This window comes from Penicillium verrucosum (genome assembly GCF_028828655.1).
Source record: "Penicillium verrucosum strain IBT 35672 chromosome Unknown utg000005l_segment0_segment0, whole genome shotgun sequence".
In the NCBI taxonomy this organism is placed as follows: Eukaryota; Fungi; Ascomycota; class Eurotiomycetes; order Eurotiales; family Aspergillaceae; genus Penicillium; species Penicillium verrucosum.
The window spans coordinates 634,125-647,679 of NW_026643214.1; the positions used below are offsets into that span (position 1 = coordinate 634,125).

The following is a 13,555-nucleotide window of genomic DNA, read 5'->3' on the forward strand; positions in this document are numbered from 1 at the left end:
CAAGTAGCCAGCCTCCAAGGCCAGACGAGAGGATTCAGTTATTTAATTAGTCGAGAGACAATGCTTCAGGAAAGGAGTTCTTATTTTAAGACTCTCATATTAGCCGCGCACCACAGCCGAAGACACAGCCATAGCCGGGATATGCAGCATTATTAGCTGTGGGATAGTTCCCTCCGAGGTACCGTTAGTAGGAAGACCCTACTGTTACAGCGGTTTCCCTGCAACTACAGGGGTTAATCCGAATTAGGATTTGTCTCTCTTGGCATCCAATTTTTAATACCAGTGCTATTTATTATGGTACTAGTACCATAGTAAAAAACACAGCACCCGAGCCATCGAGACCTACGACCCAAAATGGGTCGTGCGGAAGACTAATCTTAATGCTGAGTCACTGTACTTCAATGGGAACATCGTCACGTGACCCTGATAAACTCGGCCTATGTGTTGTGGTGGCCTTAGGCCCCATACTGGTGCCTCAGGCATTAACACCTAGTTATCTAGCAGTTTCTCTCTCTCCATAGCAATCAACTCCCTCTCTACTTCCGAGACCTACCATCTGTAGTCTGCACATCACTATGGCATCATACCTAGGTAGTTAACTTCATCTACACACGTGGAACAGACTTTGATTCATACACCTACCTTTACGCATTTGATACAAGGTAAGGCTGCAAATCAGCTCCGAATCATGCATTTAACTGACTTACAATAAAGCTTGCTCACCGCCGTCATGACCACGGACCGGCCGTCGCTTATGCAGCGCAAATTTATGCAATTTTTTGCCGAGCAAGATGATGCTTCGGAGGGCCATACCTCAAGCCAGTGTCCAGCTAACCCCTCGCACTCTTATACACCTGAGCCATTTGAAAAACAATACTGTTTCTTCTATGGAACCCTAATGGACCCACCAACACTTGCATCGATTCTACAACTTCCAGAACCCCCTATTATGCGACCAGGTAAGATGGTAGGATACCATATCAAGCTTTGGGGGCCATATCCTGCCTTACTCGTTGGACCACCTCTTCACCCAGTTGAGGGCCTAGCATACGAGGTTCAGTCACAGGAGCAACTCGATCGGTTAAGTGCGTATGAGACTAGCAAGTATCATATTAAGGCCTGTATGATCAAGTTCCCTAGCGAAAACGGTGGCGAAGGAGAGCGTGTTAGGGGTATGGCTTTTGTATGGAATGGGGAATCCGAAGAACTACGGGAAGGAAATTTCAGTCTTGAGAAATGGTTACAGCAACAGAAGCGAAAAGGACCATAGAGGAGGGAGAACAGCCTAAATATCCAGCTTTCTCGAGCTCTGAACTAGATTAGTGAAATTTTTGGCATGTCTACAATATGGTTATAGCGAAAGAAACGTACGATTGAAGTGGGTGTGTCATTTGATACAAGCTCAAGGCTCAAGGTCCAACGCTATGTCTAAATACTGCATCTTCTCCATGATCAAGTTCCTCTCCCTTTTCTCTTTATCCTTCTCCTGTTGGATGGTTGTTGTCGAGTCGCCATATTTGGAATCAGCATCTTCTGTGTCGGTTGGTAGAACTCTGTTCGATCGGGGCAGTCTTTATGTTTCTTCTGCAGGACCGTTCAATGCGGCTTCTGGTACTACGATAACTGGTGGTATTGTCGCTAGGGTAGACCTTCCAAAGGTTAGATGATTCTTCCGAGAGAGTGTATTGGTTCCAGCTGAATGAATATAAAATCAAATCTTTAAAGTATTTGGATTATTTTAATCAGATTACTGTAGCAAATAAGATAGAAGTAAGCTTGAAATAAGGCTGGTGACTGCCCAAAAGAATACGGACGATTGATGGCCAAAGGAAAAGAAGCTTTGACGGACACTGCAGCGTCCCTTAACCAACCGCAGACAATCCCAACCCGTGACAGGGGGCTGGGTCACCCACCGACAGAATCATAAGACCAGCGACAAACATGATTATACATCTTACCGGGCGCCAAGCCGATTGTCCCATTGTTGAAACCCCCTCAGTCCCGTTGCACTTAGGCCAGAGAGCATCAAGGCCGTGCTGGGTCCGACACGGTAAACATTGGGAAACAAAGGATAGTCTACCCTATAAAGATTTACCTACCTTTAAATTAGCGGCCAAGGGATCTACTAATTTTCTTCAGATTCAATTCAGATTCAATTCAGATTCACTTCAGATTCACTTCAGATTCACTTCAGATTCACTTCAGATTCAGTTCAGATTCAGTTCAGATTCAGTTCAGATTCAGTTCAGATTCAGTTTACTTTAAAAGTCCCTATGCCCATTTTAGAAGGCATCAATTTTATTGACCTTATAATCTAGGTATTCAGATATTGTTAAGCATCGGTAGCCTTCAATTAATAACTACAACATATACTTTAAATACTATCGTGGTTCCTGTTACTGTTCCGTTTATGACGTAGGCAGGCTGGCACCTTCCCTATAGTCGCCTTGGGCTTCTGAGTTAGACAGACTCATATAAATAGTCCCTCTATCTCCTTCTCTCTTTCTCCTCTTTGTCCAACCCAATCATCAAGAATCTATCTGTTAGGTTTCTTCATCAATATTCCATCAATAGATTCTACATTACTTTGCCAAAAGAAAAACCATCGACATCATGGCAACAAAAACTATCAACACCATGGCGACCATAATGTGTTCTGTTTTTACACACCTCTTCTTTGTTGGTAAGTCTACCTTCCTCTGGAGCCTTTTGGCATCTTCAATACGTTTTCCCAAGTTTAAATCAATTGCATTGCTAACAGGGTCAAAAGGGGCTTCAACCCAAGAAGAAGATGCCCCTGGCCTTCTTAAAACTGCTAATTGGGTCGGCCAAATCGAAAAAAGTCCGTGGATGGTGTTCGTACTTGTGCTTGTATACCTCACATACCAGTTTAGTATCAAAGCAATCCAAATCTGCGCCGACATGGTCGTTGAGTACTGTTCGAAGTATGTTGTGGATTACTACATAGAAAACATGACGCTAACAGCTTTTCAAGCCACCTGCGTCGTGCCCGGCGTCGTGCCGGGCGTCGTGCCGACCCCGCTCCTGAAGGAACCGAGTTGCAGCCCGTCCCAAACCCCCCAAATGCCGATATGCCGAGCCAGGCATCTACGAACAGTAGATCGAGTGCTTCTGGCGGGTCGTTGATAGACGACCCCATTCCCAATTCGGAATCACTCCCCGTACACTCCAATCCTAGTGTTATGGTTATCTGTGGAAGTAGGGGGATGCGCGCAGGGGAGGGGGCCTAGCTTATTTATGGTAGCCACTCTCAAAAGCCAATGCAGATTCATTTACTCCGTATGGATTACCGTGCATGACCATTTTTACTTATTCAATTCCAGCTTGAACAGACACTTGCTAACGTGTTACTTGAACATAAGGTGGTTTGCCAAGAACCCCCAGCACGGTCGTGATGCTTTCTAGCCTCAGTGCAACGGGACCGAGGGGGTTTCAACAATGGGACAATCGGCTTGGCGCCCGGTAAGATGTATAATCATGTTTGTCGCTGGTCTTATGATGCTGTCAGTGACCCAGCCCCCTGTCACGGGTTTATTGGGGTTGTCTGTTGAGGGACGCTGCAGTGTATATGTGTATACCATCTTATGTACCTGTCCCAAGGGTTTGGTTAAGGACCAAGTCGGGGAAGCCACTTTGCTCGATTCTCACGACACCGACGCATGTGTATAGACGGTCGTTGAGGTTGTTCTAGTAGCTCTCGTTATGCACTTGTCCAAGTTTAAAGATACCTGCCTCATTTTGAGTGTTACCAATCAGGTAGCAACCCTTGGTGGCAGTGCGGCTGAGGTAGCTCGAGAAGACCAATTCATCATCAATGACTCGCCCGTATGGCGAAGGGTTGAATAGAAACATTGGCAAGGTCATAACCAGCCAGTATCCCATCGACGCTCCTACTCACCATGCAGTCGCTGACGGCAATTAGGCCATAAGTGGCGTTTCCGCAGCCAACCAAGTCAGTGACATGGAACTAGCGATTGTTGGTCTCTTCTGTAGTAAGGGTTGGGAAACCGTAAATAGTTGTGCTCGTCTCGATAAAGCCGGAAGAAATTGGGTCATCGGCGTAGGCGAATGAGTAGGAGTCAACCATTCCAGCGTCAGCAGGCTGTGCAAATATAGAATGCGCTCTGAGTCACCACCGAATTGCTCATATTGTCATGAATCCATTCCAAGGCCATTCGGAGGTCACGGAGAATGGCTCGGTTTCACGGCGGAGGGAATAAAGGTCAACTTCCTTGCGAAGGGAAGTGGTGTTCGCAGATTTGTGTGACTGATTGACTGGAGTGGCTGAGTTACCAGGGAATCCGAAAGTGTTGACACGGTAGCTATTCTCCGACTAGTAATTCGCCTTGCCTGTCTGCGGCTTTGTCCAGACGTTCAAGGTCAAAAGATGCTCACTAGCTGGGTATACCTCGCTTGCGAAGGCCGCGGCAAGGGAGGGGGAATACGAAGGTTCTGGGGCGGTGGACTGCCGGTATTGTTGCTTGGGGGTGCTGATGGTGGCTGGATACATGTAGGACCCTATGTAAAAGTGGAGTTTTAACAATCGTCCCATTGAGATAGACAATCAAAACCAATCAATACCGAGGAAGCGGGCATACAACGGCCAAACTTACGGATGTGGCGGCATTAGTGGTATCATTGCCAGTATAAGGGACTGGAGGTTGGAAATGAAGACGTCCAAACGGAGGGGCGGCATATGGAATTCCAACATACTCGGAGATGTCGGAGGCTTTTGCCGCACAGAATGGCCTAGAACAAGGCCGCTGGTAGTCCGCACAGACTGATCAACATTCCAGACGGGGATTAACATTCCAGACGGGACTGTCATATCCGGGATCGATGTGGTTGACGGTTTTGGCAGTTGCGAGAAAGGAAAAGGCGGTAATGTTTTGCAGGATCGGGATGAGAGCAGGTGATGGCTTCATGGTGGGCCGATCAAGAAAAAGCAAGGTGATTGAGACGTATGTAAGCAGACAGGCCTAACTGTTTGTACATACATATGGATATACATTCCCAGTTCCCACGACAATAATGCAATAATGCAACCTGGGTCCCCGTTAGGGGTTCGGTCGAAGGATGTGCTACGCCACACAATGATCCGATAGGGAGACAGATGATTGACCTTATGTATAAACCATGGGTCAAGATTCTTCACCCATTCGGCCTATTTGAGACATCCATGCCAACCCTCTCAGGAAGTCGTCACGGTCTTACCGGGAACAATCATCTCCTATTGGCCAGTGCCTAAGGGGTGATCCGTGCCAAATGGCGAAGTTCATCCGTGGCCTAGTCAACAATTGGAGAATGCGAAGTTGATATGGCTATATGAATTGGTATAATAGTTATCAGGATAAGGGGCTTTTTTTTTACACCCCAAACAACAACTATCTTCCGTACCCATCGGTCACGGGGTGGGTAATCAGCACCATGACCACATGTGGTCTAGAAGGCAGCCTAGTAAGGTGTCGCTTTCTTCCTTCTTAAACCCAGCAATGTTGCACGCCTATATTAGTACACAGAAACCCGAACCATCCGAGTCCTTTCTATACTTACAGATAACATTATGAAAAGCGCTTTTTCGCCGTTTAAGCCTTGTTCTCAGTATTCGCTGTGTCATTTCATCGGCGCCCTCACCTTCACCCTCCTCTTTGGTGGTAACCGCATCAATCTCCTACCAATTTCCAAAGGGAATTCCTGGGATGCAACATCGGTTTTGCAGGTACTCATCGTGGGTGAACATTCGACCTTGTCGACATGGGTCTATGAAGTGGTGGACGTCTAAATGCACGGGGAACCACGAGGCGAAGTTGCTTTCATCCATGAAGACTGTGCCCAGTCTTTGGGAAATGTGGCTCTGCTAAGCTGATTGAAGAAGGCGACATTTCCCTCCATACAAAACGGGATAGTCACGTCAAATGTGGGGAAAGCATACGTTGAGAAGCGGATTGTAGAGGTGAGTTGATGCGGTGTGTTGATGAACACGCACCGAGACAGGAGTAACCCTCAAAATGGAGAATGAAAGAGGCCATTGGAGGGTGACGATGGGCGTAGATAGAAAGTATAGATAAGACGAAAAGGCCATCTGCTACCGCGAGAAATATTCCTATCGTTGACTTCTAGTTAGCGCGAGCACCCTAGGGAGCATTTTAAAGCAGGGGCTAGACCTAAGTAGGTGGCAAATAAGACACGGTCGATCGGGAATGCTTGCTCTCTCGCTTCTGTATCCTATTCAGGTGCGACACTGTATTCGAAGAATAACTGACCCCCAGTCGGAGGTGTATTTTCATCGGTCATTTCAAGATCAGGGTGGTGGAGGATCGGTAGTAGAAAGACCTTGTGAACAAACAAATGAGATACCGAGATTTTAGAGGGAGGAATTCAATAGCAGCCGTTTATTTAAAGACCAGAATCACCAGATTACTAGCACAGTCAGTAGTACCCGTGGACATATCTAGGTGTGCTAACCTGTCCCTTAGATAAATTATCCCAACAAATAGAAATTTATAGAACGGGCCGATTACGGGCCCTTCCGTTCACGTCATTTAGCATTCCTCTTACGGAGTAGTACAAACTTAATTCCATACGGAGTGGTAATTTGATTTCTTGCTCATTTCAGGACTGATTTCACTAATAAATGCTACAGAGAATGTCTTTTACAGATACATGCTTTTACAGATATATATTGACTCGTTTTTGAAATGGGCTCCACCAGTACACACTAAGAAACTCTCTCTGGTTCCTACTGCCAAGACCTTAGCGGGGATTCTTAATTCAATGGAGTCTCCTCCGCATACGGAGTAGAAGATGAGAGCTGATATGTAGTATTTCCTATATCGAGCGCAATTAGCATTGATATTAAATAATGATGATAATAATGTCGTCTTACATTAAAATATATAATACCATGCAAAGGTGTAATGAAAAAACGACCCTCAGCTGCTCTCAGCTCCCCTCAGCTGAATGTGGCGCTTTTATCTATATGGTCGCCGTTAGCGTCTTGGCGGCACAGCAAGCAGCTCCACAGGGCGTACTCCGTACTACGTAGGGGTCTAAGCTGATTTCCAGAATGACTGTGCAGATATGCACGTATAGATCGATAGTTTCCGTTCCTTACAGAGCTAACCGAGGGATAGATGTGGCGGTATGCGTCGTAACACCAGCTGTCATATGGGAGTTGATGTAACCTCTCAAGGATCAAGAACTGTACACATGTGTTCAAGAACTGTACATGCATGCAAGAGATTCTTTTTTTACCTGACACGTCGTAATCAAACTAGAAAGTCGAAGAAATTTACGGATCACAAGATCGACCCCTGACGAACCCAATGCGATCTATTCTGATAAAATCTTGGCATCGGAGATCAGGAATCGGGGGGTTCGTATTGAAATAAGTGAATTCCTCGTAGCTCTCCCCTTCCCCACCTTTAGCCTTCGGATTCATCCCAAACATGACGATGAGGTTTGACTACGAAATACCGCTTGCTTCCATCCTCCCTTCACCAATATCAAAGATAGTCGCCCTCCTCTTGCTCTACGCCGCCGCATTTTGCTTTCGCCGAATCTGGAAACTTCGTGACAGTCACACACATCTGCGAACACCCCTTCACTTCGCAAGGAAGTTGACCTTTATACCCTCCGCCGTGAAACCGACTGCGAAAGAATCAGGATTCCAAGAGCTGGAGTTTTATAAAAGTCTATTTTTCAGACTGCAAAATGTGGAACATAATCCGGAGGTTTTACCACTTGCACGACAAGGAATCATGTTCCTGATATCCGAAGCATTGAGCGAATATACGAAGAGAGACTCACATTCCAGTATCCTATCAATGGAGACTTTCAACAAAGAAGAACTTTCCCAGTTTCTCCAAAAACATCAGAAGGATGTCACGGATCGATACGCTCAATATATCACGCAGAGGAAGTTGGGTGGCCCTCGGCAATTGGTTCGTGACCGACACGAAGCAGAGCTCTGGCTGAGGAAGATTGCACCATTGAAGCTGGTTGATGGCGCTTGGCTGGGTCAGATGAACAAAATTACTTTACCATTTGCCTTGCGTCCAATCATGAAGAAGACTTGGCAGGTGTTCACTGAGGAGCTCGGGGATGGTAACATTGACCAGCACCACGTTTACATCTACGAGGACCTTTTAAGGACTTTCGAGCCAGAGTTACCCTCCCCAACAACAAAGGAAATTCTTCATCCTAGATGGAATTTCAGCTGCATCAGGTATTGGAGAGCGGCTGTAGCGCAATTGATGATCGCCAGGTTTTCGGAAGACTTTTTCCCGGAGATACTGGGGTTCACCATGCATTTCGAAATGCTTCAGCTGGATACAATGCAGGCAGCAAAGGAGCTACCGGAAGTTGGACTCGACCCATACTATTTCATACTTCATGTGTCCATTGACAACAGCCATTCCGGTCATGCCGCTATGTCGATGGAATGCGTGGTGGACTATGTACAAAAAATATCAGAATTGGAAGGCAAAGAAGCCGCTCACACCGCGTGGCGGCGGATTCAGGCAGGATACATCTTGAGTGAATGGCTGGGTTCTGAGGGGATTCGGACGGCAGACATCCCTCTCAAACTTGATTCCATACCCTGTGACCAGCTTGAATCCAGAGTGGGCAAGATATTTCGTGCCAAAGCTCAGGCCGCGCAAGGAATACACGCCGGATGCAAAGCAAATATTGGGAATCGCTCTATAGATGACTGGCTGAGCCCGAATAGCTTGCTGGACGAGGAATGGCAGCAGAACTTTCTCCAAGCTCTAACCACCTCCAAGCCATGGATTTATCCCGGCGACAGCAACAAGAGCAGGCTGGTGAAGGAACTCCGCTGGGGAGGCAAAATGTTCGGCACCTTTACAAGAGAAGAGCTCACTACTCTGCAACGATGGATCGATTCTTTAAAACCACACCGCATTCCATTTTATTTTGAGTTTGTTGGCCTTTCACAGGCCGCGCATTGCCAAGGCTGCAGCAACTCCAATACGCCTCAAGCCATATTTGGATCATCGAATTCCACAGACCCGACAGATGAGATTGCACCTTTGCCCCAGCTCCCGCCACTATCGATCCAGCGGGAATTCAGTGCAGGTGATCTTGATTTATCACGGTTGCTGCCTCTTTGGTTCACTCAGTGCAGTCTCCTGGAGTCGTTTGTATACGCCCCGGGGAGGACCGCAGACCCAATGGGTTGCGCAGTGGTCCGCTTGTTGCGAGCTCAACTTGGATTTGAGATAGAACATACGGTGGTCACAGGGATAAATGAGTCACACACCGAAGAAGACAATGGTATCGTTGGAATTGGCCTGGAGATGGTTAAACGAGCCTCTCTACCTGTTCCACCTGATTTGATGACGCTCCTCGCTCGTTGGCCATCTAAATTCGCAGACAAGATGCTTCAGCTGTCTTCAAAACCACTACAAAATTTGAGTCTTCTGCTTGGTATCTCCGCGGCGCTAATTGAGCTCCAGGGGGTAATCGCAGAAGCCCCTAGCGCTGGACTGCTTTCGCTGGAAAGTTGTGTCCATTTGCAGGTTCTTTTCCGTCGACAATACCATTATTCGCAAGAATGCAAGCAACTCATATCCACAGACGGGGGTTTGCTCATGGAGTATTCTCATGGGTATGCTATGGCAAAAGCAGAGATTGGCGCTTGTGTTAAGGTCAATATGCAGAAATAGAGAACGTTTCAAGAAACGAGGGGTTACATTGATTACCGGTTTTTTTACCGTGGAAACATGTGGCCTCTTTACTATCATGTACTTACTTTGCATAGTTACTGATGATGACTGAGTACATGTAGACTTTTAAAAATAGACCATTATTGTTTTTAGCTAGAGAATTTTACCATTGTGAATGCTACTAATACGCTCGTCATACCTTAATTTCTGTCAATTGATTTACCTCATGGTCCACTCTTTTGCCCTGGAGGAAATGTCGTCTCTCTATCATAAGCTTTCATTCCCAGTTCTACACTCAGAGTTAACTTGGGCACGCCTCAAAATTAGGGTATCCCATCACTTGAAAATTCAGTTAGGTTGTGCATGTCGCAGTAATTGATGCTGGTTTCTCAATCAGCCTGAACTGTGTTGCCCCATGGTGTATTGGGGGCAACCAACCCAGTTGTGTTTAGTTATGTGAATTGTTTTCTCAATCATCTGTAACCTATCTTCATGTATCTTAGCTTAGCTTCTCTTCTTCTCCATGCTCCCAATACTACAATGTTGTCACACATGCCCTCCGACTTTATCCTGATCCTCTAGACAATTACTTCCTACGGCTAGTTGAGTTTCAGAGATGTTAGAGCTTTCGCTATCTGAATTACGTGCCAAGACAAATATCGGACAGCATTGGGAGTAGTATTCAACCGAAAATGTGAGTCAAGCCCATCTATACCTTGGGCAAGTACTCCTTCAATGCAGACATTGAGGGAGTAAAGAAGTATTCACCACCATGCGGAACAACCAGCCTGTCCAGCGAAAGAGATTCCTCGTAGACCTGGGGAGCAGGGTTTTGAAGGTCCGAGTCAGGGAAGGGAATACGAGGAGCGTCTTCGTACTTGGCGTTGATCTGAACAGCTGTACTCTCGTCCTTGCCATTGACCCGAACACCCACGTTCTTCCCATTCCGGCTTGGATGAACTTGACCAATAAGAGGGTCAATTCCCTGGCTAGCCCCTCCACCGTGCTTGGCCATGTCCGTTGGACCATCGGAAGAATTTGCCCACCCTGCACAACGTCAGAAAATACAACACTTTCAATGTTCTTGAGAGGCACATACGTTTTTGCTGCGTGACGAACCCATTCTCAATGCTGCTCTGGTAACTGACAAACAGCAGGCCACGTTCACTCTTTGTAGCTCCACCTGCCCGTTCATCCAAATCACACCATGGCCCATAAGGAATTCCTCGGCGCATCATTACATGCTTGGCGTAATCGGGATAGTCATCCCGAGGACCAGTTTTGCGCATATGGGAGGCATAAGGACACCTCGTCTGGTCTGCGGGGTTATAGTTGAAGCTATCTGTGTGATTCAATGCCTTCAACGCGCTCGCTTCGATAATTGCTTTGTTTTTGTCCGAGCCGGGGTCCTCTAGGGGATGAAGCTCCATTGGGGCACCTAATGCGTCGCACTTGATCAGTATCATAGGTGTTGGGTTAGGAGCAGGATATTATTCCTGCATGGGGATACTAACCACCAGGCCACCGTCCCACCAATCGCGAGGAAAACAGACCCATTTGACGCATCGCGTCCCCAGACCACTCGATCGGCTTCCCCATTTCCATGGCCTTTCTCACCTCTGCCGTAGCAATAGAGCAATTCGCAGCACACCAACTAGGTACAGAAAGTCAGCATACTTGAACCAAGCCCACAGATAATGATGGTACAATGGGGCTACTTACTGGTAGAATTCGGGAACTAGCTGCTCATAGATGCGGAAGACCATGAAGCTACCGTCCTTGGCCCATTTGGGAGTTTTCTGTTCATCGCCCTCGTGTCCGACAAAGATAACTCTGGGATATCACAAAATTAGTCTGGCACACCATATCACAAGACGAGACGATTATTACTTACCCGGGGTCTACCGGGGTCATTCCTTTGCCATCCTTCGCGTTCGAAAGATCGTCCAATCCCTTAACAAGGGGCTGGCTAATACCATCCACCCATCCGAAGCTATGACCACAGACAGATGTTAGCAGTTATGTCTATATCCGGACGGGATTTGGTAAAACTGACTGTTCAAGATGATCATCGAAGACTTGGCCCTCCCTGGTATAGACTGTTTCAACACTTTGGTTGTCATTGCCGACATTAAATACCCAATCAAATGTCCTCCGGGTTATTTTGTCAATACTCGGGATGCTGTCACCAGCCACAGTGAGAACACCGTCAATGCCACCACTGCTGGGCTTGAATTCATTGACCCAGTCCTGCTGAGGATCGAGGCCTAGGTGATCTTCAGCTGGCTCGCCTTCCGACGGGGCAGTCATGTCTTTAAACTGGCCACCGTTGAAGATGTCGTCGTTGAACCTTTCCGCTCCAAGCTGTTAAAAGTAAGCAAGTGTATCTCTTACAAATGCTTTTCCAGTGCTTACCTTAGCCAGTCCATTGGCCGAGAAAGCAATATTGAGCGATACTAAGTTGATGATACCATTGAGAGTACCTTCGGCTTTCTTTTTGAAGATATCGTTACGGTTCACCAGGGCTGTATGGGCTGTAGTGATGAAATCAGCCATCGTTGGTAGCGCATTCTTGAACTCTTGCGGGTTGGTAATTCGAAAGAAGACGAATTTTTCGGCCTTCTTAGGCAGGCGAGGCCTGATTGTGTCAGTTCAATTCATATCCCGTCAATGAGAACCTAATGGGAATAGTAGCTCTGTTAACTTACCATGTGTCTCCCTGGATGTTCTTCTGGTCTGGCATTTTGCCCGATTGATGATTCGATACGTCGTCGAACTATCGCTTTCACTGTTTGATTTCAATTGTATAACGGTGAAAGAAAAAAAAAGGCTTTATCGGACATTTGAGATATGTCAAAACATAGTCCTTATATAGCAGTATAATCTTAGATTAGATAGCGGTGTAAGGAATTCCTTCTCACAGAAAAAGAAATTCAGAAGAGGCGGGGGGCAGATGCATAGCCATACTATGCTGCCTTGATTAGTTTCATTCGTGCGGGGTTTAGCTTGCAGCGAATTACAACAAAGACGATTACAATTCAAGATGATACTGATGAGATAGATCATCACGCAGGTGACGATTTTAAGCGGATACTACCTTATCAACCAAACATACTCCGTATATGAATCATATATGGAGTACAGTGGCGTTCCATGCATAGAGCTGAGGTACTTGGGCCACCTTATCCCCACTTCTAGTATTGCCCGGCAGAAATCTCAAGGATGTTCAATTTGATTTCAGCTAGTATGCGAGCGGGCATCTATCAGGCATCGTGTCACATAGATACTTGAGTATCGCAATCCTTCACCCCTCCAAAGCTTCCTGGGTAGTTGCATTATCTATAAGGATATTAAGCATACGTTTGTTTGTGATATATGGCACATATTAGTTCGGTATTCCTTGAATAATACTATAAATATACGCGTGTTAGGATGAATTACTTAGATTATATACCAGCCCCGCTGCTCGGCAGCAAAATCTGCCAAGACTATCATCGAAGATCGCTCTAGTTACATGATCAGCGCTCAATTACGTATTCTAACTTGAGTGATGAGTAGTCCGTCCGCACTAAGGTAGCCATAATAGGTTACACATGAGCTGTGTATGGATGTGATGAGTACTCGCATCCACTGTGATTGCACCTGCTTTGAGATACTCCGTACCACGCGCAATTGTCCTAGTCATTGTGAGCTATACATTGCCACAAATGAACTTTTCCACACAATCTACCAGGAATTTATATTAGTTTATTGTTACCCTATACGATTATAGGACGAAAAGCGATATATACATGGATGGCAGCGGGAAGCTTATCTGGGGACTCACTTTTAGACCCGTGGACCCG

General features: G+C 46.4%; 6 protein-coding genes across 6 annotated transcripts; 4 read left to right on the top strand and 2 right to left on the bottom strand.

Moving 5' to 3' along the window:
• Nucleotides 1-730: 730 nt before the first annotated feature.
• N7516_011097 (gamma-glutamylcyclotransferase family protein) lies at nt 731-1,270 on the top strand (the record flags this gene model as incomplete). The annotated part of the gene is made up of 1 exon (XM_057223815.1): nt 731-1,270. The coding sequence occupies one exon, from the start codon at nt 731-733 to the stop codon at nt 1,268-1,270; it is 540 nt and encodes a 179-aa protein (XP_057068955.1).
• A 1,652-nt stretch (nt 1,271-2,922) lies between these two features.
• N7516_011098 (uncharacterized protein) lies at nt 2,923-3,251 on the top strand (the record flags this gene model as incomplete). The annotated part of the gene is made up of 2 exons (XM_057223816.1): nt 2,923-2,945; nt 2,996-3,251. The coding sequence occupies 2 exons, from the start codon at nt 2,923-2,925 to the stop codon at nt 3,249-3,251; spliced, it is 279 nt and encodes a 92-aa protein (XP_057068956.1).
• A 1,103-nt stretch (nt 3,252-4,354) lies between these two features.
• On the bottom strand, nt 4,355-4,849 carry N7516_011099 (uncharacterized protein; the record flags this gene model as incomplete). Its single annotated transcript, XM_057223817.1, has 2 exons — nt 4,355-4,539; nt 4,735-4,849. 2 exons carry the CDS (start codon nt 4,847-4,849, stop codon nt 4,355-4,357), a joined length of 300 nt encoding a protein of 99 aa, XP_057068957.1.
• Nucleotides 4,850-5,448: 599 nt separating this feature from the next.
• On the top strand, nt 5,449-5,803 carry N7516_011100 (uncharacterized protein; the record flags this gene model as incomplete). The annotated part of the gene is made up of 2 exons (XM_057223818.1): nt 5,449-5,478; nt 5,624-5,803. 2 exons carry the CDS (start codon nt 5,449-5,451, stop codon nt 5,801-5,803), a joined length of 210 nt encoding a protein of 69 aa, XP_057068958.1.
• A 1,666-nt stretch (nt 5,804-7,469) lies between these two features.
• On the top strand, nt 7,470-9,710 carry N7516_011101 (iron-containing redox enzyme family protein; the record flags this gene model as incomplete). Its single annotated transcript, XM_057223819.1, has 1 exon — nt 7,470-9,710. One exon carries the CDS (start codon nt 7,470-7,472, stop codon nt 9,708-9,710), a length of 2,241 nt encoding a protein of 746 aa, XP_057068959.1.
• A 709-nt stretch (nt 9,711-10,419) lies between these two features.
• Nucleotides 10,420-12,453, bottom strand: N7516_011102 (Dyp-type peroxidase; the record flags this gene model as incomplete). The annotated part of the gene is made up of 8 exons (XM_057223820.1): nt 10,420-10,757; nt 10,810-11,148; nt 11,225-11,364; nt 11,433-11,543; nt 11,605-11,703; nt 11,767-12,074; nt 12,126-12,348; nt 12,419-12,453. The coding sequence occupies 8 exons, from the start codon at nt 12,451-12,453 to the stop codon at nt 10,420-10,422; spliced, it is 1,593 nt and encodes a 530-aa protein (XP_057068960.1).
• Nucleotides 12,454-13,555: the final 1,102 nt, after the last annotated feature.